The sequence below is a fragment of the Copadichromis virginalis genome, linkage group LG6 (genome assembly GCF_057382275.1).
Source record: "Copadichromis virginalis isolate Kocher_CV1m ecotype Utaka linkage group LG6, C_Virginalis_male_GT1.1, whole genome shotgun sequence".
Classification (NCBI taxonomy): Eukaryota; Metazoa; Chordata; class Actinopteri; order Cichliformes; family Cichlidae; genus Copadichromis; species Copadichromis virginalis.
The window spans coordinates 20,582,752-20,610,711 of NC_140623.1; the positions used below are offsets into that span (position 1 = coordinate 20,582,752).

General features: G+C 39.5%; 1 protein-coding gene across 1 annotated transcript in view; it reads right to left on the minus strand.

Moving 5' to 3' along the window:
- tet2 (tet methylcytosine dioxygenase 2) overlaps positions 1-23,408 on the minus strand; it is a 30,517-nt gene extending 7,109 nt beyond the window's left edge. Inside the window, exons 1-4 of the mRNA XM_085459151.1 lie at positions 22,998-23,408; positions 396-3,368; positions 227-317; positions 36-129 (exon numbers count right to left, since the gene is read on the minus strand). Of these exons, the coding sequence (XP_085315277.1) occupies positions 36-129; positions 227-317; positions 396-3,324 (3,114 nt within the window). The 5' untranslated portion in view covers positions 3,325-3,368; positions 22,998-23,408. The remainder of the gene's footprint in view (positions 1-35; positions 130-226; positions 318-395; positions 3,369-22,997) is intronic.
- Positions 23,409-27,960: the final 4,552 nt, after the last annotated feature.

The following is a 27,960-nucleotide window of genomic DNA, read 5'->3' on the forward strand; positions in this document are numbered from 1 at the left end:
AAGTCTCAGGGGGAGTATAGAAAAAATATTTGTACCCATTTGGCTATGGGGCATCCTTGTGTACTTTTTCCTTCCTTCCCGGTGTATATTACTTTCTCAATTCTGATGGCGCGCCCTGTTAGGCCAGACCTTTAAAGCAGAATAAAAGCAATTAAATTAACACAGGTAAAACTGTACATTGTAGCTATGTAACAGTCATATTATTCCACTTCAGATTTTTGTTAACCTTTTTTCCATCATTTCCCGTATGCCAGCAATGCTTGGTGCTGCCCCCAAGTGAGTGTAGTATGGGCCTTCATCCTTCTCACTTATTTGTTCTAGTCATAAAGCAAAACATATTAATATATACAATACAACTGGCCCATCCTGTTTTAGGCTGAACTTAAGAGACTTACCAACACAGTGACAGGATGCAATATCATACTGTGTTTTCATTGGGGTGTCTAAAAGATTTTTTATAGGGGTATTCAACAGCTTCACAGGAGAATCCATAAAACTTTGTAGAAGTTGTTCCTTCTTAGGGGTGGAATCAGGTGTTTTTTTAAGAACTTCAGTGGATGAGGCAAGTGCTGATGATTCTACTCCATTCACATCAGTTTTGGTTGACAGGATTGTGACAGGCCCAGAAGATTCTACTTTGACTTTATTCAATGCATTGATGACAATGGATTTTTTCTCAAACACAGGTGAAAGCTGGTATTGTCTCAGGCTTTGTTCCATAGAGGCTATGATACTTGCCTGCTTCTTACTTTGCTCACACAGAGATTGTTGGTTTTCCTGCTTAATTTGTATTCTACCTGCCTCTCGCATGTGTATCTGATGCTCCTGGTTCTGTAACCCAGATATTTCAAGTCTGGGTCCATTTTCCATTTTCACAGCTCTCTGGATATGTTTAGGGTCACTAGAGTTCTGAGGGGTTTGAGGAGAGCCCTGGCGTTCTTGCTTTTGTAACAGGTGCATACGTAGGGCTGCATGCCTCTGAAAGTCTACGTGGGGACCTGCCGGTCCCAGAGGTAGTTGAGGTCCCCTTTGGAACTGAGTGCAAGATGTCTTCAGCTGCTGTTCAGCTTTGGGATACATTTGTTTTGTGACCTGTTGGCTTAAAGCACCTTGTGGTAAATGAGGTTGTGACTGTGTGGAGTTTGGGGGAAAGTCCACGTGGTTGGGTTGGTGGCAGTGGCTTTTAGGCTGCTGTGGTTGAAATTGCTTGAGGTTAGTGCTGCCTGAGTTTGGTGGATACTGCCTTTGATGTTGTGACATCTCTACTGTGTTAATATTACTAAATGTTGCATGGTCATTTTGCTGGACGTGTTGGTTGCTGGATTGAGCAGGACCATTTCCAAAAGGCTGATTGGATTGAAGCAGCTGCTGACCTGGCTGAGGCTGACTGTGAGGTCTGTAACTGGGAGACTTTAGTTGCTGCGCTTCGAATTGTGGTGGCTGGGACATTGGCCGTTGGAGCTGACAGTGCTGTTGTTGCTGTGTTGCCAAAAACCCAGGTGACAATATTTCCTGGAGGTCATTGTCCTCACATAAGCGCTCTGACTGCATCTGGGATTGGCAGCGACTGTCAACTTGTTGATTTTGAGTGAAGTTTTGCTGCTCTGGCATTTTCTGGGCTAAAGACGGCTGCATTTGAGCTCCTTCAGAATTTGATTGCTGCCACTCAGAGGCAGTGTTGTGCTGAGCTGAAGCACAATGCGTTTGCATTGGCAGATAATCCTGCTGTTTCTTCTGGAAGTTAGACCCCTGGCTGCCATCAGAGAAAACTCTCTGTGTCTGAAATCTTTGCATTGGGTTTGGCTCAAACATCTGGTCATGATCCAGGGGGTTAGCTGTCTGCTGTTCTGACATAGACTTAGTAGAGAAGTTCCTCCACAGATCCTGCTCTTGTGCCTGAGATGATGGGCCACTTGTTGGTGGCTGTTGGGAATGTGAAGAATTCAGTTCTCTCCAGCCTCTCTGGTTAGGGGTAGAACAAGATAAATTGGCTCTCTGCTGAGACGTGTTTTCCATCCCGTTTTCTATACCAGTGTGGTGTAACTGTTGGAGTCTGGATCCCATGGGTCCCTGACTCTCAGCTCTAAGTGGGTTTACAGCATTTTCTTGAAAGTTCTGGGTTTGAATCCCATAGTGGCGATCCCTATCAGTGCCATGCTGCAGATGCTGACTAGACGTGTTTTCCTCACCATGCCCCAGTTTCTGTGTCCCAGAACTGGGAAAGGACTCGTATTCTGCCTCTGCTGGCTGTAGGGAACTATTGCAGTTTGGAAAGGAACTGCCGTTAAACTCCTGGTGGGCTTTTACATATACACCTTGATGACGTGTGTCATCCTGATAACACTGCGCACCATTTGGATGCTGTTGTGGGATTTTGGCATTATTTGTTGACAGGATCATGCCTGACAGCTGTCCCAGAGCCAGTTCCTCACCAGAATAAGATGATGTTGACTGCTGATGTTGTTGTGTCTGCTGGTCGTCTGCTCCAAAATTATTGGAGTATCCATTTAGTACATAGTTGACAGAGTTATAATTGTTGCCTCCTTCAGTATTTCCAGATGCCTGAGCCTGCTGTTGCTGTGAGCCAGGCATCTGTGCTGAATTGGGCAATCCTGAGGTCATAGGGGGAAGTTTAGCACCTTCACTGGACAGTTTATCAGGCAGTGAATTATTGACAGCATCTAATTGTGACCCAGACGTTTGTGGTGCAATTGAGACTTGCTCAGGATAATACTGAGACAAAGTTTTCTCTAACAAATCACCTGGGGTGCTTTCTATGGTTGAGGGAGATGATACAGCACCATTCGGAACTTGTTTATTTCGTGGCACACAGAAAATATCTCTGTTACGAAAATTGCAGTTCCTGTTATCGAACTTAATATCTGACGTTTGGGAATTGCATCCAAATTCATTTGTTGTTGTCAGTTCAGGAAACTTTTCCAATAAATCTGAATTTATGTCATCCTTTCCTTTAATCTCAGAATCAATTTTTGTTTTCTTGGACTGATGGACCAATAAGGACTGTTCAGTAAGTGCATGCTTTAACTCTCCATTCATCAGTTCTCCATTCATGATGTAGGATCCTTGATCCAGCAACCCTTGTTCTGAAGCAGGGTTGTTGCAGTTCTCCCTGTGCCTTTTTAAAGTGTTGGCATCAGTGCTGGGTTTATAATGGTTCCAGTTTTTATCCCCAGTGATCTGCAGAGAATTTCCCTCTGAAAACTGGCCTCCATTCTGGAGTTTATGAGGGATGTTGTGAGATGTGCCAAATTGCTCTAATATCAAACTTTCTTCCTTCTCATGTCTCTTCTCTTCTGTTTCCATCTGGCCTGCTCAGAGTCCATACACAAGGCTGCCCTCTGTCCGTCCTGAAAGACAGGAAGGAATTTGCTATTGAATTTATTTAAATATAAACATATTTTTAAATAAGATTTTTTGTCTTTTGCAAACAGTCATAAAACTATTGTGTCAAAATGATTAGTCCTCAGCAAAATTTGATTGTGCACCTATCCATTAGAAATACAGGTCAAGGTTAGGTCAGGGATGTGTCAACAGTTGTAATGCATTGTGAAAGCAAATGCGTCCATGCTAATACTAAAAGGACAAAAATGGCTGGGTGGTGTAGAGCAGCGTTCCCCAATCTTTTTTATGCCACGGTCCGGTTTAATGTCAGACAATATTTTCACGGACCGGCCTTTAAGGTGTTGTGGATAAATACAACAAAATAAAATGATACGACCAAGACAAAAACTTTGGTATTTTGTAAATATAATAATAAACACAAATTCATTGTGTCATTGTGTACATTTATTAGCAGCATCCTCTTGAAATGTGCTAACAACTTTGAGAGTAACGTCCTCCTCTCTGCCCCTTAATGCTCTCTGGTCTCTATGGTAACGCATAAATATTTCTTGCAAAATAACACAACTACAACATGGGAAAAGAGTTAACGATGAAAACCCTGAAAACCATAAATTTCACATCCGAGCCTCAACTTTCGCGGCCTGGTACCAAACGACTCACAGACCGGTACCGGTCCATGGCCCAGGAGTTGGGGACTGCTGGTGTAGAGATAGTGTAATATGCATTTGCCCTATATATAGTTAGATACCTTTCATTTCTGCATCCTAAACAAATGAGGGAAAATTGATTTACCCAAGAGCACCAGATTGATTTTTAAGTGTAGCCTCATTATTATGTTTTTGTGTAAACCTTTGTGTAAAGTCTTTTCATTTCAGTCCTTTAACACCAACCATATTTATTTAAATGTTTTTATGACTCACATTTACACTGCTAACAAACTCTTAGTGTTACTAAGTACTCTTAAATTAGAAGCCTATTTTTGAATATAGCACATAGTGTAATGTATTTAAGCTGGGTACTGAATGTTTATCAGATGACAGCAGGACCTTTCATAGACTTCACCTCCCTCTGTTAGACTGTAGTACTTGATCAGTTGTTCTGTGACATTTTAAGTGCAGGCTTGCCTATTAATGCACACCTATCAGCCTATAAGCTCTCTTTCTAGTCATTGTTTGTACTTTTGTTGCCATGTCTTGGATCAACTGCAGGCTTTTCATGGTTCTTTAACAGCCTGTTAAATTACAATAGTCCAGTCTACAAGTAACAATTGCATTAACTAATTTTTCAGTATCACTTTCAGTATGTCTCCCATTTCAGTTTCTAGTTATGAAGATGAGAGATATTTGTTTAGTGTAAGCAGTAAAGGATAAATCCTGGCCAAGATTCCTGTCAGTGTTGGTGAAAACCAGAATGATGCCATCCAGTCTATGTATCCCTTTAGACACCATGTTTGTAAAATGTTTATGTTAAATACAATCACAGTTCAGTTCCAAGAGACAGGAAGTCAGAGTTTTGTACTTTTCTAAGTTTAATTTAAATTCTAGAGAATTATACCTATGTATAAAACTATGTTAATATTAATATATCAAGAATATGAAGTAGAGGGTTTAGCAGCAAGCAAAAGTGATTCGAGCTGAACATTGATTTTTGTCTGCTGCTCTTACCCATATGGAAAAGAAATCGTAAAAACTTATATGTGATTACTCATGAAAGTGGCCACTTTCTCATTACTTTCATACATTGTTTTAGTAAGTATCCAAAACATACAAGTTTCATTATATAATTTTTCAAGGGATCTTATATCTGTTTTCACTCTTGTATGCTTTTCATACAAGTTTCACACAAGACAGATACAAACTTTATAAGATTTATATATATCTTTTCCATATGGGTAATTATTAATGCATGTCACATCTACAGCATCTGCAAAACCATTGCAGTGCACAGGTACAATGAACTGCAGTCTAATCCATCATAATTATTAGAAACTCTTTTGCAGATGCCAAAGGAATTTTTTTGAGCACCAAGAGGGGCCCTAATTCAGTATTAAAGTAAAACTGGATAAAGGAGAATAACTGAAGTGATCGATAACTGACACTGAGTTGTCTTGTTACCCAGTTGTCTTTTTGTGAATATCTACAATCAGGGTGAAGAATGCTAGTTGCCAATGCCGGGTTTGAGACAATATCTTCAACAGGACAGCACCGATCTAATGAAGTTAAAATTGTTTTTGATTTTTAAGACTTAGAAATGTAAACTATTCACTTACAACATATAAACACATAATACACTTAAAATAAGTAAATGTCACAACAGATGCCAGTTGCTATGGCTATCTTAAAATGTTATAATAATACCATACTAACATAATTGTATGCAGTTTTAGATTCACACAAAAGCAGTCTTGTTATTGTAAACCAACTATGAGGTTCACTATAGGTATTGACTGATGTCTGGGGAAGCAGGAAAGGAAAAAAATACTAAATAGGAGAGGTACTATAATTATACTCCATCACTGGGCACAATTATAACATCTGGAACCTGTTAGAGCTACAGAACAGCTGTTGTCATTCAAAGAACTTATGTCCACAGCTTTATAAACTTTGAAGCTCATTAAATTTAGAAGGAAAACCTCTGTCGTTCACATAAACACATGCTAGGCTCAGTAATTTAGGCAAATATCTTAAATTTGTGTCATTTTAGTCAAATATTTAATATATCCAATCATACATAATGACACCCTGTCTGGTGTATATTCTTTTAAGGCTTTAAAATCAAGTTCCTGTGGTAACAGCTTAAGAAAGTTTTGGGTGAAAAACTTTTTTAAAAAGTTCCTCAATTCATAAATAGTTAAAAACTAAATAGATCAAGAATGAAGAAAAAAAATTACATATGACCCACTCATTTGGACCAAGATGATAGGAAACTGCCAGGCCAAGCTTAGTCTGGAGAAGCTGGTTATCATAATGATCTTCTATCAATCACTCTTCCAAGACATTAGCAGCCCTCCAGACCGCCACATTTAGAGCGTTAAACCTCCTACTAACAAGCAAAGCTATTACAAGGTTCCTAAAAGATTCCACTGTTGTCACAACAGAGCTGCCAGTGGCTGGTTAGCAGGTGGAAAGGGGAAGCAACACACTAAAAACGAAAAAAGCTCCCAGCACAGCTAGGGAGATGAACCTCAAAGGTGTCTTTTTGACAACTTTGATTATTTTATGTATAATTTTTTGAAGACTTTTTAGAACTTCATTGAAATTTATGTTTGCCATTTTGCAAGGTTTCAACACCCAGTCGACAGTTTAAAAAAAAAAAAAAAAAGGAAACGAAACAAAACAAAACGAAACAACTGAAATCACAAGCTTTTGCCACTTATGTACCACTAGTGGAAACAATAAGTGATTTAAAGTGCAGACCTTTACGAGCAATCAATATCATGACCTTTCTAATGGCTATACTGAAATACGCAACTCCAAACTAGAAACTTCTGTGTGATATATTGAAATGAATCTGTGGTCAGTGAGATAAATCTTACAAAACCTTTGACACTTAAATTTGTGATCTCCGGTTAACTCACTTGGATGAATGTGGTTATGAATTGATCTGTTAACATCACATTGATGTTAACAGGGAAATTTACAAGCAGAGTAAGAGAACAGGCAAAAATCTTTGGCAACACAATTACAGCAGTTCTTGTGAGTTATAGAACAAACTACAGTAACACCAGCCAGAGGTGCATTGGCATGACCATAGACAGGTAAGTGCTCCAGGCTCAGCACAGAGGTTATCAGTGTAATTCTGAGGTACCTTGAAAACCTCTGCAGACTTTGTACACACAAAAAAGAGAAAAGGGTGTTGAAAAGATGACATTTTAAGTGACACTATGAAATAAAAATACTGACTGACAAGATGGCTCACTGCTAGCAAAACGGTGGACTGTTCTAGCATGCTAACATGTCACGGAAGAATATTTAGAAGAAAACTGTTTGGCCAAGTGAATTTATTGAGAAATTTTTGTCCAACTGGCAGTTTTAATACTGTGGTTGACAGAGTTTATCATCATAAATAAACAGAAGTACTGAAAAAAAAATTAGCCATGAAAGATGTGCTGACTCTTCTTGTATTAAGTTCCTACTGTGGCATTTGTTTTTTGTTTTTTTTCCTACTGGTCTATGACTAAGGCAGAATGCTTTCTATAAAAATAACTGATCAGAAATGACACTGAACCCATTTAGGATTATGTCATAGGTATTAAAACCAAGGTATTGTTATTTTGACAAATGAGGACAGTAAGAGCTATAAGCTTGGCTGTTTATGATGAATGGCAGTAGGTCTCTGCATCTGGAAGGCATTTTCATTTATGCAGCATTTCAATTTTCTCATCCATAGCAGCTCATCTGCTAATCTTACAAATTCTTGTTTGAATCTGTTTTTTACTGTGCAGTTTGCTGCAAAAAACAAAACAAGACTCAAAAGATGAGAGATGATAATAATCTCTGAAAAGTACGGAGAGTACTGCCTAAAGTTACTGCCTACTTAACAATCTCTGTTTGAATGAGTAACAATGTAACACTTCCTTTAAAAAAACCCAAAAAAATTTGTACTTGAATTACTATTGCACCCGTATTTTTAACTCTTTTAAATAAAAATCATATTTTAAAACTTGATTTTTAAAAGATGTCTCTGTGAGGCAGACGAATGACGGGAACCCCCTGACCCCTTGTGACTACTACTTTGTTTTTCTGGTTCTCACAACAGTCTGTAAATCAGTAACAAAGTCAAGAGTTGAACACTGGCTCAAAGCCGCTTACAGTGCGGCTCTATTCCTGCGGGACACTCCAGGGTTTACAACCGACCAAGTTGAGCCAAGCAGCTTGTCACAGTAGGATACACCCACACTGGTAACAAAAAAATCTTTGCAAACCCAGAACAAAGCCAGAGATCCCAGCTGTGTGTGCGTCTATCTTTCGTACAAACATAAAAAACACACATAACATTCATGCAAAGTTGTAGATCCTGTTTCTCCTGAGTGCTTTAGCAGATTTGAAGTGTTAGCTTCATCCTGTTAACTATTTGTTAGATGTGATTTATGGAAAGATCTATTTTTGGTCCGGACGTAGAGCACTAAACTAAGCTGAGGCATAGCTTTGCGGTGACTTTAGTGTGGATGCCTGCTGGGAGTTATAATGCTTTGATCTATTTTGGTTTTCTTTCTTATAGCTGATGTCCACCAGGGAATGAGCACTCTGTTTCAGTTTATGATATGACTCAGCTTACATGGCTGGAACTGAATACCCAACAGACCTTTGTTGTCATTTTCTTTGTTCCTATTTACTGTCGTTTGGTTTCTTTTTGTCTGCCACAGCCTTACCTCTGCCTTGTAATTACGTTTCAGGTTCATCTTTACTTATGTCTGCCATTCATCTGCTCCCTTCCATCGAACTAGTACAGTTGAGAACAGCCGTTGTACATAGTTATTACCTATGCAACTATGCATTTGCTGCCATTAATAGATGACAAGTTGTAAAGTGCTTTGAAGCCTATAGACAAGAGTGGACTTATGGACACAGTGGGACTAGTGTTGCAAAACAATGGACGCAGTTTACACAAGAGGGCCTTATCAGTAGCCTGAACAATCAATATTTTTCTTTAAAAATAAAGGTTTTTGGTTTGCTAAGGAGAGTGTAATTTTAGTCTGTCAGTCAACATGACAAATGATCTCTCTCTTTTGCATTAAATTATGTGTGTAGGGAATATGCAGTCTGTAACACATTGCTTTGTCTTCATAGCACAAGTGCAACAGTGTTAAATACACTCGACTTCCACTGTGTTTTTGTTATTCCCAGAGTGAGCGAGTGAAATATGAGAACTGCCATAGTAGATGGGGTTTGTTTGGCGTGACTTGGCAGCCATATGTGACATTCACCTCCAACGGCAGCTGCTGGAAGACTCAGGTCTCTGCGCTTTAAGCTTTAGACCTAGGCAGCAATGGTAAGGAGCCTTGCTGTTAAAGAAAGCAAGATGTGTAGCAGACCTGTAAATCAAATACATGCTTGCCAAGCCACACCGCACTTTTGTAGAATAGTCCCAAGAATAAGCCATAATCTCAAGTGCACATTTCCTTTTCTTTGTTGAAAAGAGTGCATTTGTAATTTCCTGCTTTAAAAGATAAGAACCTTGAGCATGCACCCAGGCTAAAGACTATACATTTTCTGACTGTGTAATAAAGAGAAACCCTACATGCTCTGTGAACTGTCTCGTAAAAAGGAAAGATATGATTTTTCTTTTTTTAAATTGTAATATCTTCTAACTGACCCATTGCTTCACTATTGCAACGTTGTTTCCTCTTCTTTTAGCCACAAGTATTGATACTGAGTAGATTTTAAAACATTTGAAAGCAATGATAGCATGCAAATTGAAATCCAATTTTTTTCATTTTGTGTATAAGATGACTTTGGCTAACTGGACTTGACTTCAGTTTTGCTGCACATGAGAATACAGTGGGGCAAAAAAGTATTTAGTCAGCCACCGATTGTGCAAGTTCCCCCACTTAAAATGATGACAGAGGTCAGTAATTTGCACCAGAGGTACACTTCAACTGTGAGAGACAGAATGTGAAAAAAAAATCCATGAATTCACATGGTAGGATTTGTAAAGAATTTATTCGTAAATTAGGGTGGAAAATAAGTATTTGGTCACCTCAAACAAGGAAAATCTCTGGCTCCCACAGACCTGTAACGTCTTCTGTAAGAAGCTTTTCTGTCCCCCACTCGTTACCTGTATGAATGGCACCTGTTTGAACTCATCATCTGTATAAAAGACACCTGTCTACAGCCTCAAACAGTCAGACTCCAAACTCCGCCATGGCCAAGACCAAAGAGCTTTCGAAGGACACCAGGAAAAGTATTGTAGACCTGCACCAGACTGGGAAGAGTGAATCTACAATAGGCAAGCAGCTTGGTGTGAAAAAAATCAACTGTGGGAGCAATCATCAGAAAATGGAAGACATACAAGACCACTGATAATCTCCCTCGATCTGGGGCTCCACGCAAGATCTCATCCCGTGGGGTCAAAATGATCATGAGAACGGTGAGCAAAGATCCCAGAACCACACGGGGGGACCTGGTGAATGACCTGCAGAGAGCTGGGACCAAAGTAACAAAGGTCACCATCAGTAACACACTACAACGGCAGGGAATCAAATCCCGCAGTGCCAGACGTGTTCCGCTGCTGAAGCCAGTGCATGTCCAGGCCCGTCTGAAGTTTGCCAGAGAGCACATGGATGATACAGCAGAGGATTGGGAGAATGTCATGTGGTCAGATGAAACCAAAGTAGAACATTTTGGTATAAACTCAACTCGTCGTGTTTGGAGGAAGAAGAATACTGAGTTGCATCCCAAGAACACCATACCTACTGTGAAGCATGGGGATGGAAACATCATGCTATGGGGCTGTTTTTCTGCCAAGGGGACAGGACGACTGATCCGTGTTAAGGACAGAATGAATGGGGCCATGTATCGTGAGATTTTAAGCCAAAACCTCCTTCCATCAGTGAGAACTTTGAAGATGAAACGAGGCTGGGTCTTCCAACATGACAATGATCCAAAACACACCGCCCGGGCAACAAAGGAGTGGCTCCGTAAGAAGCATTTGAAAGTCCTGGAGTGGCCTAGCCAGTCTCCAGACCTCAACCCCATAGAAAATCTGTGGCGGGAGTTGAAAGTCCGTGTTGCTCGGCGACAGCCCCAAAACATCACTGCTCTCGAGAAGATCTGCATGGAGGAATGGGCCAAAATACCAGCTACTGTGTGTGCAAACCTGGTAAAGACCTATAGTAAACGTTTGACCTCTGTTATTGCCAACAAAGGTTATGTTACAAAGTATTGAGTTGTATTTTTGTTATTGACCAAATACTTATTTTCCACCCTGATTTACGAATAAATTCTTTACAAATCCTACCATGTGGATTCATGGATTTTTTTTTCACATTCTGTCTCTCACAGTTGAAGTGTACCTCTGGTGCAAATTACTGACCTCTGTCATCATTTTAAGTGGGGGAACTTGCACAATCGGTGGCTGACTAAATACTTTTTTGCCCCACTGTATGTGACAACATATTCTGAAGAATGTCTGAAGTATTTTTGAAACTTCTAACAGCTGTATATAATAATGACTCTGAAATATTGTATATGTTATAGCTATAGCAATTTATGCCTATATCATTGCACAGGACAGCCAGCCATTAAAATATTTAGTTTCCTCTTATGCATATTTTTTAGGTGGATGGTTTAACTCAAATTTCCACATAATTGCAGAAACATGAGATTTCCCTGCAAAAAAACTGCATGGTAGCGTGATGATAAATGTTACTTACATTTAATGTTATTTGATCAGAGTGCGGCCAGTTAGATGGGTCAGACTATAGGCAGCTCAACCGTGAGTGAAATCTCATCCTTAGCAACGCTTTATCGGGGTAATTAGGTCAGATGACTTGCATTCTACAGCGATCAAATCCCTGATGTAAATATAGAGCCGAACTTGCTGTTCTACAAACCCAACGACCTCTAGCACCTCAGCATTCCAGCTGACAATGTAAACAAGCAGTTATTTTCCACTTATATGCAAACAATCTTTTTTCTTTTTTTTTTAACTCCAAGCTTGAAATTCATCTAAGGTTACTAAAGTTTTTGCAGAAATATCATACTCTCAATCTTATTATTATTTGTTATGGGTTATTTTGGGTCTACTTTTTAATACCCCATCAATAAATGGGCAAACACAAGGAAACTCTTATCAACAAAAGGAGTTGACTCCCTCAGAGAAAATCTTTTTACAGATAAACTGTGATGGACTGGAAAGTGTAGAAAACCAGAAGACACACATCAATTCATAAGGCACAATGTGAGGTATTGTCCCTCAAGCATGTGTTGTTAACGATGGTCAAATGTTCATCAGGCGCAATAGGACAGATGTTATGTTATGTTCTTGTATTGCACCCCAGAGTCTCTTTATCAGGCATCTCACACTTGTGATTTATGTCACATGGCTTGCTCACACAGCGTGTACAATGCACATCCCACGGTGATTTATGCTTTGTCCCTCTCATTCTTTCTATCAGTCTGAACAACATATGACACTTTTTTTTTTTAATAAGAAACAAAGGGCCCCCCTGCGTCTGCAGTCAGAAGGCATTTTAATGTTTTCAGTGCTTCTATCTTGTTGCTACACATGAAGGGAGCTTAACGAAACTGGCATCTACACTCAGATGGGGCACAAACCTATCTAAACATTTTAAACAGGAAAGTAAAATCAGGGTCGAAAACCTAGATAAAAGTAAACCTCGTGTACTTGTCGGACCTTTGTTGCCATATTTCAGTTTCCTGATTTCGACACAGCTGAAACCAATACCTAAAACCACCTTTTGTTACACACTTTGGTCTCTTTATAGACTGTGAGGTACTGGCCTGTTACTTAGCCTGTTACGATAACGTTGTTTGTGTTCACATACAAATAAGCACATTTACACCACACTACATACTAAGTACATTTGAGTTGTTAGAATGTAGCACTGTTTCAGGTTGGTGTAGAGAATGGACCTTTAGAAAGTCTTTTCTGCTAATGCATCTGTCTAATGTTTGGCAGATAGAAAGTTTCTGTTAAGGGTGATCTTTTGAGCTGGTTATAGAGCAGATGCAGATACATGTGAAGGTTATTACAAGGAATGCAGAGGCTTGAGGCTGTGAGTTGCTGATGGGACACATATTGGTTCCATTAATGGCAACAAAGGTTGCTGCAAGGCTTTGCTGCATGGGGGTAGCAACTGACTTTGAATGGTACAACTTCAGGTCTATTTTCTTTTTTCCTCAGCACAGCATTTACCTGTTGATACTGTATATGGCCTAATGACAAAATTGTGATGTACGGATGTCTGTATCACATGGCATCCTGGAGTGAGAGATCTGTTTTTTTTTTGTTTTTTTTTTTTTAATTCTCGGTTTCTCACCCCTGAGTAATTAACCACAACCAGGGCAACAGTGGAGGTAAAATCCGGTTATCGAGGGGATCATTCATGATGAATAAATTACTCATGCTCACATATGACACGCTTACCTTTAAATATGACACAAAACTGTCTCTACGTTACACTTTTCTAAAGTTCACTTTGATGGGGAATTTACATCGATGCATAAATGCAAAGACATGTAAATAAAAGCATAATCCTTTTGTTTTTTTTTTAACGGAATCTTAAGCCAAGATTATTAGATCAAATCAAACACATAGATGGCATAAACTTCTGTTTGTAATTTCTTGGCCAGAGAGCCTCCTCCCCATCCATATGAAGAAGGGATCTGTACGATCTACATTGTTCTTGATGTCTAATGCAAGGCAGATGTGGCATACTTGTGGAGATTCCTAATGCAGTCTTTGTGCTGTCACAGCTTATTGTCTCGTTGCCTTTTTTGGTTATATTTAAACATAACTACCTAACTATAGTTTTATTTGAGAGAGTAAAATTTAAACTAATCAAACTTAGTGTAATTCTTTTGAACTGTAAGATGTTGTTTCCTACATTCAGTTCATGTAGCAAACCAGTCCTCTAATCTAATGTATGCTATATAGTACAGATATACACAGGACAAATCAGGTTATATGTGTTCTGCAGAAATGTCATAGACATGCAAAAACAAGCAAACAAAAACAAATGAAAAGTAAGTCTGTAGCATGCAGCATTCATGAGATGGTTAATCATGCTGAAACTGATGACTGTAATTGATGCAAGATAGTAGACTTCCAGTGAATGCTAATTGAACAGCAAAGCCATAAACGCTATATCTTAATATCTAAATATTTAAAAACCCGAACACACACTTGAAGTTAATGTCAGTCAGTTTTTAAAATCACTGTTTTTGGCAAAGGGCAAACATTATGTATTATTTATTTAAATATGTACACTACCTGACACTACTTAGGCACATCGTTTACTTTAGATGAGCCCGAAATCATCTAGCTGGAATATATGCAAATGGATAGACAAGTAAAACCGGAACGATGTACAATACCGATTCAGTTAACTTCTCCCCAAGGGAAAAATACAAACTTAGAGAGGGAAAAGATTAATGGATATCATCTGCATGGCCATTCATAATTATAATCACTCTCACTGCTAATTCAAGACCAATTCAAACACTCATTTTTTTGAACTTTTTTTTTTTTTGCTGATGGGTGAGGTTTTATGTCTTGACTCTTTTTTCCAGAGAAACTGTGTTCCCCTTATATTAGACCCAAAGCATTTAATAGATATTATTATTTTTAATTCTTTTACTGGGTCTAATTGTGGGTTAAGTCTGAGGAGTAGCTGATGATTTGTTTCTTGTGGTTGACAGTGTCATGAGTAACTCAAGTTGTTTGTTGAAGGTGTTAAACCCCATCTTTGAACATTTCTGATACAACTAGTTCAGCTGGTATTCTGGGAATATGACAAACGCATGCAAAACATTGTGTGGGCATGTTTTACTTTTGTCTTCCATTTGACTCACATTGGGCCTGAGTAAACTATTTTTACTGTTGTTAATTTTGCTTCAAATGTAATTGTAGTCCGGACATTTTTTAATATGTGTATGTATTTGAGTTAGACTTTATTTAGACCCTTTTCTAAACACTTTGTTAAGGTGTGATTGGCAGCAGTTACAGTCTTGAGTGTTTTTGAGTAAGATGCAACAAACTTTGCACCATTTGGGGAATTCTTTCTTTTCAGATCTGTGAAGGTCATGAAGGTTTAATGGGTACTGTCAGTAGAGAGAGATTCTAGTTCTCTACAGGTATACTTAATTTGATTCAAGTGAGGTGTCTGACTGAGCTGGAAAAACTTGAATCTGTTCATCAGGCCATACAATCTTGTTTCTCCAAGTCTGAGAGCAACATCAACTGAAATTTCAAGTTGGATTTAATGAGAATTTTGTCACCAGTGACTCAGCAATAAAGCGCAGATATTCAATATTCATGCCCACAGAGTCAGTTGGATTGCTATAAGTTTTTTCCATTTTCACACAGTGGCGCTCAGTCAGAGTAACAATGAGATTCTTGGTCATCCTTCACTGTTCTTGCTCTGAATATTTTCAAAGTGCACTGTATTAATTTTTAGCTACTGGGTTGATTCAGTATTAACCAAATGGTCAGCTGCCCATGATAATAGACAATAAGGTCACAGATCATGTAAATTATCTCTCACACCTCAAGAATGAATTAACAAGTATAGTCATTGCAAACACTATATTGTTTTATGGCAGCCATTCAGGAATCAGCAGTCATGTACTCTGCCTTGTGTTATTTGTGGCCACCAATAGCAAGTGTCACAATATTTTCCTTAAAAGCTGCATGCTTTTTTTTAATACAAGAGTCTGTACTCATTCAGACCAAATCTGTTCACCCACAGCCTTCCCTCCAACAACGTTTCACTAAGACATTGTCTTTGATGTTGTTTACCTTGACCTCAGCATTGAATATTTCCCCCAGAGCAGTCAATCCTGAAAGTTGCAGTTGAACTTGATGTCACTCCAAAAACTTTTTTAGCCTTTATATTTCCAGTTTAGTCACCACGTGTGCTACAAAGAATCCTTACTGGGCTCTGAGGCTGACACATAGTGTCTAAATCTTTTTTGCCATCAAGCTGGATCACATGGACACTGAAGACATTGGCTTCTGAGCGTACAAACCCATTGACCTGCGCCCAACCCCTCACAGTGCTACACTCTTCCTTCCAGAGGGCTTGTCTCTATTTTCTCTCTCCAGCCCTTTGTCTATGCAACAGTCAATATATCTGACTAACTTGATGAACTGCACAAAGAGCAAAAGTTAATTTCTGAGTGCATGGTAGCCACGGCAATGTCCTATGAGCGCTTCAAAGCCCATCTGGGCTAACCATTACCCTAGCATGGCTGACTGCAGAAGAGGTTGCATTGCTGTGGTGCACACGTGTTCTTTATGGGTTGATCCTGCCAGTAATTCAACTGTGCCACATATTCAGAGGCCTACATTTGTATCTGTGTCAATCAGCACATTTAAAGGTCAAGTTTAGATATGTTGTTTAAAATGGAAATACCAAATTATGTTAAAGTGAAATTATTCATGATGTTTGAAGTTTAGAATCATCTAATCTTAGAATTGAGAAATTCTATTGTTTTTCAAAAATAACTGCTTACTTTAAATGATGAAATGACAAAAAAAGTAGCAATACTATAAGTGTTTAGAAACTAGGGAGAACAACTGTTCACATTTGACCAATGATTACTCTGGACTTGCAAGCTGGTCAGTTTAGCTCCTAGACACATTTACTCTTTTAACCATGCTGGTTTAATATGTGCAGAACATAGTTTAGCATTTTCTTGTTAAAACAACAAAAGCCTTCTTTGAAAAAAGACAGATTTTGGATCATGCAATGCGCTTCTCTGGAACCTATCTACCATTTAGCATTCATGGTTTCTTTTCTCTATGAAGTCATTTGCTTCCCCTATCCCAACATTTCTGAAAATTTTCTTTAAACCCATTCATCAGTTTTGCTATCTATTATGGCATCTTATCACTATTTCTAGTTTCATAGATTTAAATGATATAAAAATCATTCAATTTTGTTTTTATTAATATATAGCAATTTTTTGTAAAAAGTTGCAAATGTTAACTTCTAAGTGACTTTCCACTTAATTTTTTAAAATTCATATCCACTATAATTTAGCATGATCCATAAAGCCTAGAAGGCTTCTAGACTGTTTGCAGTATTCAAATCCAGACCAGTTTGTGGATGAACAGGAAGCAGAGGTGGACAGTAAACAGAGCAAATTATTATTGGAGGGAAAGTATGCCACACAAACACGGGGGCAAAGGGATCGTAGGTGGATATCAGTGCAAATTTCAGTTTCATTGAAGTTTGTGTTTTCTTTTCTTTGTCATGACAAACTAAGGCAAGTTTGGCAACAGGTTCTTTCGTTTTACTTTAATAAATGTGTAGCCAAAAATATATCACAGGAGGGTTAACAGTCATTTTGCCTGAGAAACATTTCTACGTGCTCTCTAGTTTTCTGGAAAGCTTTTGAGATGATCCCTCATTGGTTTCTAAGCAGCCTGACCTAAGCCGCTGTTTTCTAAGCTCCTTCTTTACCTTCACTCAGTAGGAGGCACGTGACTCATTGAATGGGAATCACAAATCCTTCTGAGAGGAATATTTTTGTGTATGGAGTATGGGTTGTATGAATCATATATGTCATCCCACACCTCAAGAATGAATTGCTAAGTATAGCCTCTGTAAACAGTGTATTGTTTCAGTGTTTACATAAATATTTCATTAAATTATGGCAGTCCATTACTTAAATACTGCAATTTGTTTTGCAGGCAAGAGTTTGTATTCTTTCAGGACAAGAGTTGAAGTCATACTTGCAACCTTTCCTATCATAAACAAGTGGATGAAGCCCAGTTCAGTTATCACTGGGCACTATGGCTCAGAAAGATTCCAACTGCTGCAATTGTACATTCCACTTAGGAAACCTAATATTAAGCCACAGCCACTCTAACTCCCCAGAACTGGTTAGTGATGTCACTCAAAGCCTCTGGTAGGGTTACACTTTTAATAGCAGTCTTGGCCAGCTGTCTACTTTTATGCTTCTTGTGTAGACCACAGGGGGCCTTTATAGTGACAGCTCGCAGCACTAAAATGGTTCATATCTAACATCCATTTTAGAAGAGGGCAAGTAGTAATCAAAAGCAACTGTTTTAACCATTTTGGACCTCCTTTAGATTGTGCTATAATGACAAAGCTTTGCAGATTTTGATAGTTTCCGCACTTTTAACCCTTAAAAAATAAAATTATAAAAAAAAACAAAAGATGCAATTTGACAGGCAAATTCTTTTCCAATAAATAGTTCTGAATTAAACCTCCACTTTTTGGTTGATTTCATTTAACTGGAAGTGAGCAATGATGGGGAATCTGAGTGGTGGTATAGTGGTGTGTTGGTTTTCCCAATTTCACACAGGCCAAAGGTCTGGATTTTCCGTTAATTGGTGATTATAAATTGGCCACTAGTGTGGATGATTAAAGTATGTATGCATATGGTTTATCAAGTTTTCTCCATCATTTTCAGGAGTTATTGTTTCCTGGTTTTGCTTTTATCTGCAAAGATTTTCATGTCACGCATTAAGAGATGCCATGTGCATGTTTTAATTGCTAGGCTTCTCTTGCTAATAATAGTAACAAAAATGCTAAGTACTACATTGCAACTTGGTGCTCTAAATTGATTAATGAATGTGTCCAGGAAATATTTAATGAATAATCCAATTAACCATGCAGGACTGTGCAATGGAGACATTACTGTGGACTACACTGTGTCCTCCACGGTATCTGCGCCCATGTGATGGCTTTGTAAGCTGTAATCACAAAAAAAGCTTACGGCACGTTTAAGGCCTCTTTAGTCTCCGGACTTGATGCTATTAGAATTGCACGAGAGCAATGTAGAATGGCACAAAGAAAAAGACCTGCTCACAGTCTCGCCACAGTCTCAGGCAAACCGACAGTGACTGAAGTGACTTTTGAATTTCTTTTTCTATTCTTAACTTCTGTCAGCGCAACCAGCGACAACAGTATTTAAGAAGATCATCCAAGCGTAGGAGGAGCGGCCTGGTGAGAAGCGGGAAGAGATGCTATTCGCTTAGGGGTGGTTACATAACATCTCACTTGCCTTCCTCGCTGCGGAATGCCGGGATAGTGTTTGTAAACAGAACGGCCATGTGCGTGTTCACGTGGAGGAAGCTTTTGAGTCCCTGCCCTCTCTGTCTCACCCCTGAGGTAAACCCTGACATCGATATATGCTCACAGGGCCAGCAACCCTCTCTCCGGGCCTGTGCCACTCAAACGCAGTCTTATCTCTCTCAATCGATAATTAAACGTCAACTTGGCTAACGGCGCACCGCTTCGTAGTAGGAGGCTATGAGTCATATTTATAGCATATGTTGGTTATGAATATCTTTTTTTTCTTTTTTACCTCAGACCGGATCATAATTACTTTAACAAGTTAGGGCCATCTGGTTTGGTGGTCTTATTAGTGACATATTTTTTTGATCTGGCTTCAGTTAATAGACATTGTCTTACATAATGCAGTTTATGTTCAATCAATAGTAAAAGTAAAACAAACACCATACTAAAAAAATGGCAAAGCTCTACAGGTTTCACTGATGCTAAAACAATGTGAACATTTTTGCAGCAGTAAGTCAAAACACACTTCATGATAAATTGCATCCAACTGTAAATGCACTGTCACTCATTTGAACATTAAGATATGTTCAAATGAGTGACAGCGTTCTCACAGAGTGATCCCACTGTTGAAGCATCTGATAGTGGCTTGCTGCTACTCCCTTGCTCTCTATAGGAAAACAAAACCCCAGCAGCAGACAAAAGGGAAATCAATATTGCAGAAATCAATACAACACTCAGTATCTCGCCATTTTGTCTTAGGAAAGCAGCTGAGCTATGGCCAGCCAGGTGTAGTGCAATCTAAAATGTCTAGCCTGCCACTGGACCTGTTCTGTGTCATTTCTGAAATGGCTCCTGGTTGGAAAAATAATACATGGGTTGGATAGGGCAGGGTCAGAGGTGAGGGCTTGGGTAAAGGCTTGCGTATTTTAAGTAGACAGCATTGTTGTGGAATGCTATGGCAACTGGACATTCTTCCCAAAGGTGATATTGTGTTTGCCCTAGGAGTGACATAAAGGGAACTTAAGACCATGACGAACTAGCAGTCCACCCGTGAGGCTTTATCTGTAGGTGTGGATAGATGAGAGAAGCTATGTGCATGTGATTGATCTATATGGCCCTTCCCCCACTCAGCCCCCTGTAGCCCTATTAATGCTTTCATGCCTTTTCAGCTGCTGATGTAACAGCAGCAATGCAGAGAAATATAAAACTGCAAAACTATTAGATGGTGGTTGTTTTTTATTTCTGTTATTATGTAGCATTAGTTGTGCAGGTCAGGATTAGCACATATAAATCCTTTGCACAGTCCAGCTGAACAGAAAGAGAAACATGGGATAGATCCACATTGTTTTTGTTATACTTAGCATCCACACTAGTGCACATTCTTGGATGTTGTGAAAGCTTGCTGACCCAGTTTTAGTTTGAAAACTTGAAGGGTCAGTTGCATAAAGCTGACACAACCCCTGTATATCCACAAAGGTGGTACTTTTATTTTATACATTTCAATAGCGGCTTATGCATTTTACATTTGCGTATATAAACACTCCATTGCAAGTTATTGAACATGGCAATAGCTTGAAATTCAGTCACACACAGCAGATGACTAGAAAAGATATACATACCAGACATAAATGATATTTTTGTATGGTGGTCTGAGCACCGGAATTGCAAACAGAATAAAAACAAAATGGAAAGTCAACTAAGTGCAGATATAGCCACAAGTTATAACATCAGACAACTGAGATTAATAGTGCACTCTCATAGCAAGAAATGAGGTGGGTTCATTTCTGTTCATCAAAGTACAATGTCTGGTATTTCAAATGACACACTAAGCATTATCTGCAGTCTGTTAGTTTATGTGGGGCAATGGGATCACCGTACACACTTACACACACAAAGGCTTGGCTCACCTGATCTCATGCAGTCACAACATTCTTTATGAATGCTACAGAGAGCACTCTTGCTTAAGAACTTTTGTTGATGCTACACAGCCAGTGACCGTGCTCATCGTGTCAAAACACAGGCATGGTATTGCGCAAGAGGTGTATACCACTACTGCTGGTTTTAAACTCTGTGACTTAAATAGTATCTTCTTCTACTAGCACCAGATATGTTTTTAAAAGTTGTACCACAGTGCAGGAACTGCATGGCCTGCATCGACAATCAAAGGAAAAAAAATACAACTTTGTAACCAAAACTTAGTAAATGTCTTTAGTAATTTGACAAGGAGCTTCACTGTCTATTTAACCTCTTTTAATCTTGCCCTTATGGATCACTAATAGTCAGTGTCTGAAAACTTTCGTGTTGATTTAAAGATAAAAACCGAAGCACAAGTTCTTCAGATAGCCTTGTTAAAGTGTGATGCCAAATTAAATGTCAGTCATTAGTCTCCATCTTCCTTTTGTTTAATTTGTACCCTGAGGCCACATGGCTATCTGACGACTGCAGTTAGCGCAATACACAAGCCGAGCATGGAAGCCTCCGAAATATTTTTGTTATACTAATGAGCCATTCAGATGTTAATCTTAGGTGAATTCACATACACAAGCAGAAACAACAAATAATTATGCATTTGTTAATTAATAGGAGACTTGGCGTCCTATAATAAAGCTCAATTTACATGTATTTAAAACTATGAGGATTTATACATGATCGTGTTACTGCTATCATTCTGTTATTGTACTTCTGTTAATTTGCGATTCATACAAGGCAACATAGCTGTTTTTTATTTCAATTCCTTTAAAATAATGACATTTCATACACCCTGAAAGTCACAGGCACAATCTGCATTGTGTTGTCAATAATCTTTATGTCAGCAGCTAGATCCAAAACCTACAACACCCTGTTAGCTGTGACAGCTTACTCTTTGTAATGCATTAAAATAGACAAAATAGTCTTGCGAAGTCACCAAGTTGGTCAGTTTTTTAGAATTGATGTTTGTTGTTGCTCCCTGATAACAACCTTGTGTTTAGTGTCAACTTCTAAAGGAAGTAAGGGAAATCTCCAGAATTACCAGTCTTGTTTGCCCACTTAATGGTGCAGTTGGATTGAATTTCATTTCCTTCATAGCTTTCTGACCTTGTCCACCTACACTACGCTCTGCCACCACAATTCTATTCTCCTTTGCTTCTCCTTGGGATTTGCCTTTGTGTCTGCTCGTCATTCAGTGGTGAAAGCAATGAAAGCTGATTCATATACACAAAGCCAGAAGCTATTTCAGCTCTGCTGCCGTGCAGACTCTGTGCACTTACTACTGGACATGCTTAGGTTGGACTTTTACTCTCCTACTGAAGGCTGAACAGAATAAAAATGCACATATACATCAGTGAGAAAGGATTGGGGAAACCAAAGTGAATAACTACCTAAATCTGAATCCAGATTGAATTAAAAAAAAAAAAACAGACAATACAATCATAATTATGATTTTGTAATAGTTGTCAATAACACATAAATGCTGCAAATGTTTTTTGACGAATAGGAAGTCACTTATACAAAAATGTTTGTTATATTACATATTGAATACATTTTTAATGTGTTTAGGAAAAAGCCAGGGTTGAATAGTAAAGGTAGTGTCACACAGGCATTTAAATTATGCTTTAAAAAAAAACTAACTCCTGAACAAGTCCACTGTTTTCTATAATGTATTCAAATGCAGCAAGAAGCACACACAGGAAAACACAACTGCTGTCTTTCAGTTTTAGCTGGCACAAAAAAAGAGAGAATTTGTCAGCCATGTTGGAGTAGCTTTATCTCATATCCCCCCCTTATTATGTTGGCTCTTGCTTTTTACGATGTGGGGCATCTGCTGTACTTCATCTGACTAAATACCACCAAAAACACACACAAGGTTACAGGGGGGAAAGGGCTAAACGGATTATTAAGGTGCCGAGCCAGTTCTCACCTGCCTTTCACGTCCCTCCACTTTGTAGAAATTCCAACAAACCGTCTGGATCTCCTCTTTAACAAATCCTAAAGGCAGCCATCTTGCCTCCTTCTGTTCTTCTATGAAACAGACTATCCTCCACATCAATATTCATGGAAACCAGTCTGACGTCGGCTCTCATCATCAGGAGAAGCCCGGGTGTCGCTGTTTGGCAGCCTCAGAAGCACACTCATATGTGACTCCCATAAGGCAGCAGAGGTACAGAAATTGGAAACGATGCTGTTTGGAGGTCAGGAGGAAGAGCCTTGCTTTGGTGTCTACCTCAAATAATTACAAAATCACCTTCTTGCTGAGACCTTCCCACACAAAGAGGCAGATTTCCTTCCCCCCTATGCTCCCTCCTTTTTCTTCTTTCCTCAGCCGTACACAATAGTGAACACTAGGATTGCCCTGAAGAACTGGAGTGGATCCGGATTCTGGGTTTGAGACAGAGTATACTTTTCTGTTGAATATTGCACTGGTTTCAGCTATCTGACTGTGGCAGTGTAGAAAATGTCTCCACCCACTTCCTTTTTTTTTCAGACAGGAAGCCAAGTGACTAAGGGGTTTTTTCCCTCCCTTTTTCAGTTTATCTCTTTCTTTTTCTGTCATAGCTTGCAGAAATTTCCCTCAAGTGTAAGAGCACTCCCTTTTTGAGAACACTGCAGAAACAACAACATGTGGCCAGTTATGGAGTCCAATCGGTAGAGCAATGAATTTCCAACTGCTGTTGGAAATTCATTCTAGTCTGCCGACTGGTTCATTTTTAGAGTGACTTGTAAGACAAGTCTGCGGGCAGCATATTCATGTGTCTGCCAAGACCCACCTCCTGTTGACACACACCACGTGGGCCTGAAAAAAGAGAGCAGTGTGAGAGGGAAAGGGGATCAGGGTGATTTAAAAGAGAAATTCAGCCCTGGAATGTTGCTGAGTTAACACAAGTTAGAAGTGTTAGGAAGGTGGCAAATATTAATAAATGGTCTGTATTTATATAGCGCTTTACTAGTCCCTAAGGACCCAAAACCGCTTTACACATCCAGTCATCCACCCATTCACACACAGATTCACACACTGGTGATGGCAAGCTACATTGTAGCCACAGCCACCCTGGGGCGCACTGACAGAGGCGAGGCTGCCGGACACTGGCGCCACTGGGCCCTCTGACCACCACCGGTAGGCAAAGGGTGAAGTGTCTTGCCCAAGGACACAATGACCGAGACCGGGGCTCGAACCGGCAACCTTCCGATTACAAGGCGAACTCCCAACTCTTGAGCCACGATCGCCCCGTGGCGACTTCAACTGCTGTTTTTGTCATAGGATTCTGAAAGGTAGCCGCAACTTGCATGTGTGTATGTTTGTCTGTTTGGTGTTAAACTGCTAAAGGTAATCTCATAAATCTCACCAATGATGATAGCATTAGGAAGGATTATCGGTTGTCAGGGAAAAGTGTGTTAGTGTTTCTCTTTTTCTTCGAGGAATAAAGCAAATCCAAATGAATGAAGGCCTTATCACCTCAACCTTACTTTTTTAACATAAGCCGATTTGTCCATTTGGCCACATAAGAAAGGCCAACTAACTAGTTACCAGGTGGATCTTGTCTTAAAATAATCTGCTATTATCTGTACTGCAGGCTTAAGACCCCACCTCTTTCCCCACAGTCCCTGCCTAGCTGCAATGACATTTGTTGACTCAATACTTTCAGGCTCAGCAGAGAAAAGGAGATTTGTTTTTACACACACTGGGGGGAGGGGAAGACGCAGCGTGAGAAGAAGGAGAAGTCACTGTAGACTGCAGCACGGATCCAAACGGACCTTGTTCTCAACGTTAGCACTGAAGCACAAAGCTGTCACTCAGATAGACACCAGGCTGTCTTTAAAGCACATTATTCAGTTGCCAAACAATTCTAAAGCTTTCTAAATCTGTTCTGCTGGCACATGGTGGCCAGGCTTCATCTTATTAAGATATTATGTGTTGCTTTTCCTTTTCCTTTAATTTGGGACAAACCTGTAGATTAAGTGTTGCACCGCAACACTGCAACTTGTCTTTCTCTTCCCTTTTCATGATCTGCCATCAAAATGCCTTCAAGCTTGGTAGTAAAACTCAAACTGCCACCACTGAATGAGGTCTTCAAGCAGTCAGTGCTGTGGGACTTTCAGGGGTTGTTTGGACTGGACAGCTTCCTTCCTTCTCCCTTTTCCTTCAGGCTGGCCCTATAAACAAGGAAATGCTCTCACTCCTCAATATGTGGTTAAATAATATTCAAGATACATATCAATGTTTTACAAGTTTCTGCATTATGGAGTAACACTTACTCTGTAATGCTTGTACAGCTTCAATCACTATTTAAAAAAAATAGAAGCAACATAGTAAAGTTGGGGATGATTGTTTAATCGTCCTGTCCTAAAATGTATGATTTTTGTTTACTCTGAATGGATTGGTTGCCATTTTTTGGCTCCCATAACAAACAAACCACTGTCTGCTATGTTCCCAGTAACTGAGCACAGACCGGAACAGTTAGCAACAAGCTGGTGAACACAGTGGATCATTTAACAGCCGAAGGCCCAGATCGTTCTCCCACGAGCTATTGGACAGTGAACATTGGGCTTGTGTTTGCCAAGTGGCCAGACACCTGACTGCAAAAGCATGATAATGTTAAACACTGATTTGTCAGTAACTAAGTGTTTCCTAACAACATCACTATATGAAGTCAAACGATGATGAAACGCTGTTTGCAGCGCTCCAGCAGTGCAGTCATTGCTTTTTGCTGTGTGTATTGTCAGCATTCCAGCAGAGGAGCTCCTTGCTGGGCTGCTTCCCATTACAGCTACTGTAACTCGTAAAGCAGAGATTATCTCATTATTCCTCTCACCTTGCAGGATTTCAAAGGAATAGTGGCGTGTGCCATCACCTCTTCCGTAAACACAGAGCTGTGGCCCCATGCTGACACAGGGTCATCACAATTCAGGCACACTTGTCACTTGACTGATTTCACACTCATGCAAACGTGCTGATGACCATTAGTGGGGGATTTAAATAGCTTTTCTTGCTGCCGCAGTAGCCTTGTTTATTTATGTGCTGCAAATAAAGAATATTGGTCTTCTTGAGTTATATGATTTACATGTAAACTTAGAAAACATAAGTTCATTTAGGGGGCTTTAAGAGCGCACATTCAAACATGAAGCTCTTTGCAGAGTTAAATCAGTCATCTTCTTTTACTCATTTACATGCCACGTAAAATGTTTGCCCTGATCCAAGTCGCAATGATAAAATCTTATAACAACAAAAAGCATTTTCAGCGCCCTAAAACTGCAAATGTGAAAATTCAGAGAAAATTTTAATTTTGTACTATTGATCTTGATCAAACAGGATTTCAGATACTAAAGACTAACGAAATCATTTGAAGGGTGACTCTTAAAGCGTTTCACATCTGTGAAACATTTAACTAGTTAGCATCTTCTACACTTTTGGAGATGTAAAACTGTGCAACAGAGTTTTTATGACATCTGAATTAATGGGCTTGCACATTTTTATCAATGAAGCCACATGAGGGCATGACCTCATTTGCAAAAGCTTTTTTTTCGGTGTTAGTCACTTGTTGCTAATCAGTTGGAGTCATTTGAAAGGACTTGTGATGTAAGCACAGATTTATGGCTTTCCTTACATTAGTCTCAAAGTAGGAGAAAAGGGTGACCGTTTGAGGAATGAATGAGAACTGCTGGGGATCATCGTGAGGCTGGGACAAGCACCACTTCCCACAATCGCCAGTGGAATTTTACACATCTTACCTGAGGCAATCTAAACACACAAGCCTTTATGTAGGGTAAAAGATACACACAGACTAGGCCAATACACAAAATGAGGACACAGGATTCCCCCCCTAACAAGATGTCATCCTTCTGCCCCTCCTCCTGTAGTTATCTTAAAAGACTAGGGGGAGTTGTTACTGTGGATCTCGCGTAGCCTAATTGTTTAAGTCCCAGCAGGGGCCTGGTGTACAGTGGTTTATAGAAAAAGAGGGGAGTATAAAATTTTGAATTCTTTGTGTTGTTGTACCTTATTTCACATTTCACAAACACACATTTTAGACTGTGTTAACCATATGCCGTGTGTCTGTGTGTGTGTGTGTGTGTGTGTGTGCACATTCACTCCATACAAAGATTGACAGTGCACCTCTCTGGGCACAGCAGGGTTGGACCAGGCCAATCATGGTCTACTGCTGTTCCCGTGGAGACCAACTGCTTCTGAGAGGTTCAAGAAGTGGTTCTTGCATTCATGCTGCAGGTGTTTCCATCCACCCCTTACACCACCCCAACTGAAGCCTCAGTAGGCATGGACAGCTATTAAGACCTTTTTTTTTTCTTAAACCAGCCCTGAAATGTAAGCATTTTAAATACCTTTTCAACCCTTAATTAAAGAGGGGATTCGCAGCCCTCTTAGAGTTTCCAGGTCACCCAGAAGAGGTTAAGTTGACTTGCTAGTACATAGTTGCTTCTGAAACATTCTTACTTATACTTTTTATTACCACTGACTGCTTAAATCCAGCACTGTTAGGTATGGAGCGGAGGATGACCCCTGCTGGTGAAGCATGATGACCTGCAGTACGTCTGATCCTTCACTTAAGATTTTGTAATTGAGTTAAAACAAACAAAGTTTCAGCTTCATTCATTTAGTTTCCTGTAAATGCATATCCAGATATTCCCACAGACATGACTGTAGTTTCCACAGAATTATTGTCCATGTTGGACAAAAGCCTGTGTAGGTCCACGGACGCCTATGTCTGCCTGAACTTTTTCTTCCTAGTAACTGCACCAGAAAAACTGCAGTCATGTTTGATGCTTGAATGGTGTTGAAATGAATGGCATTTTGGTTCAGTCTCTGCATGTGAGTTTTATGACCTGAAAAAAGGTGGTGGTGTCATCACAGTGGTAACAAAGAAAAATGT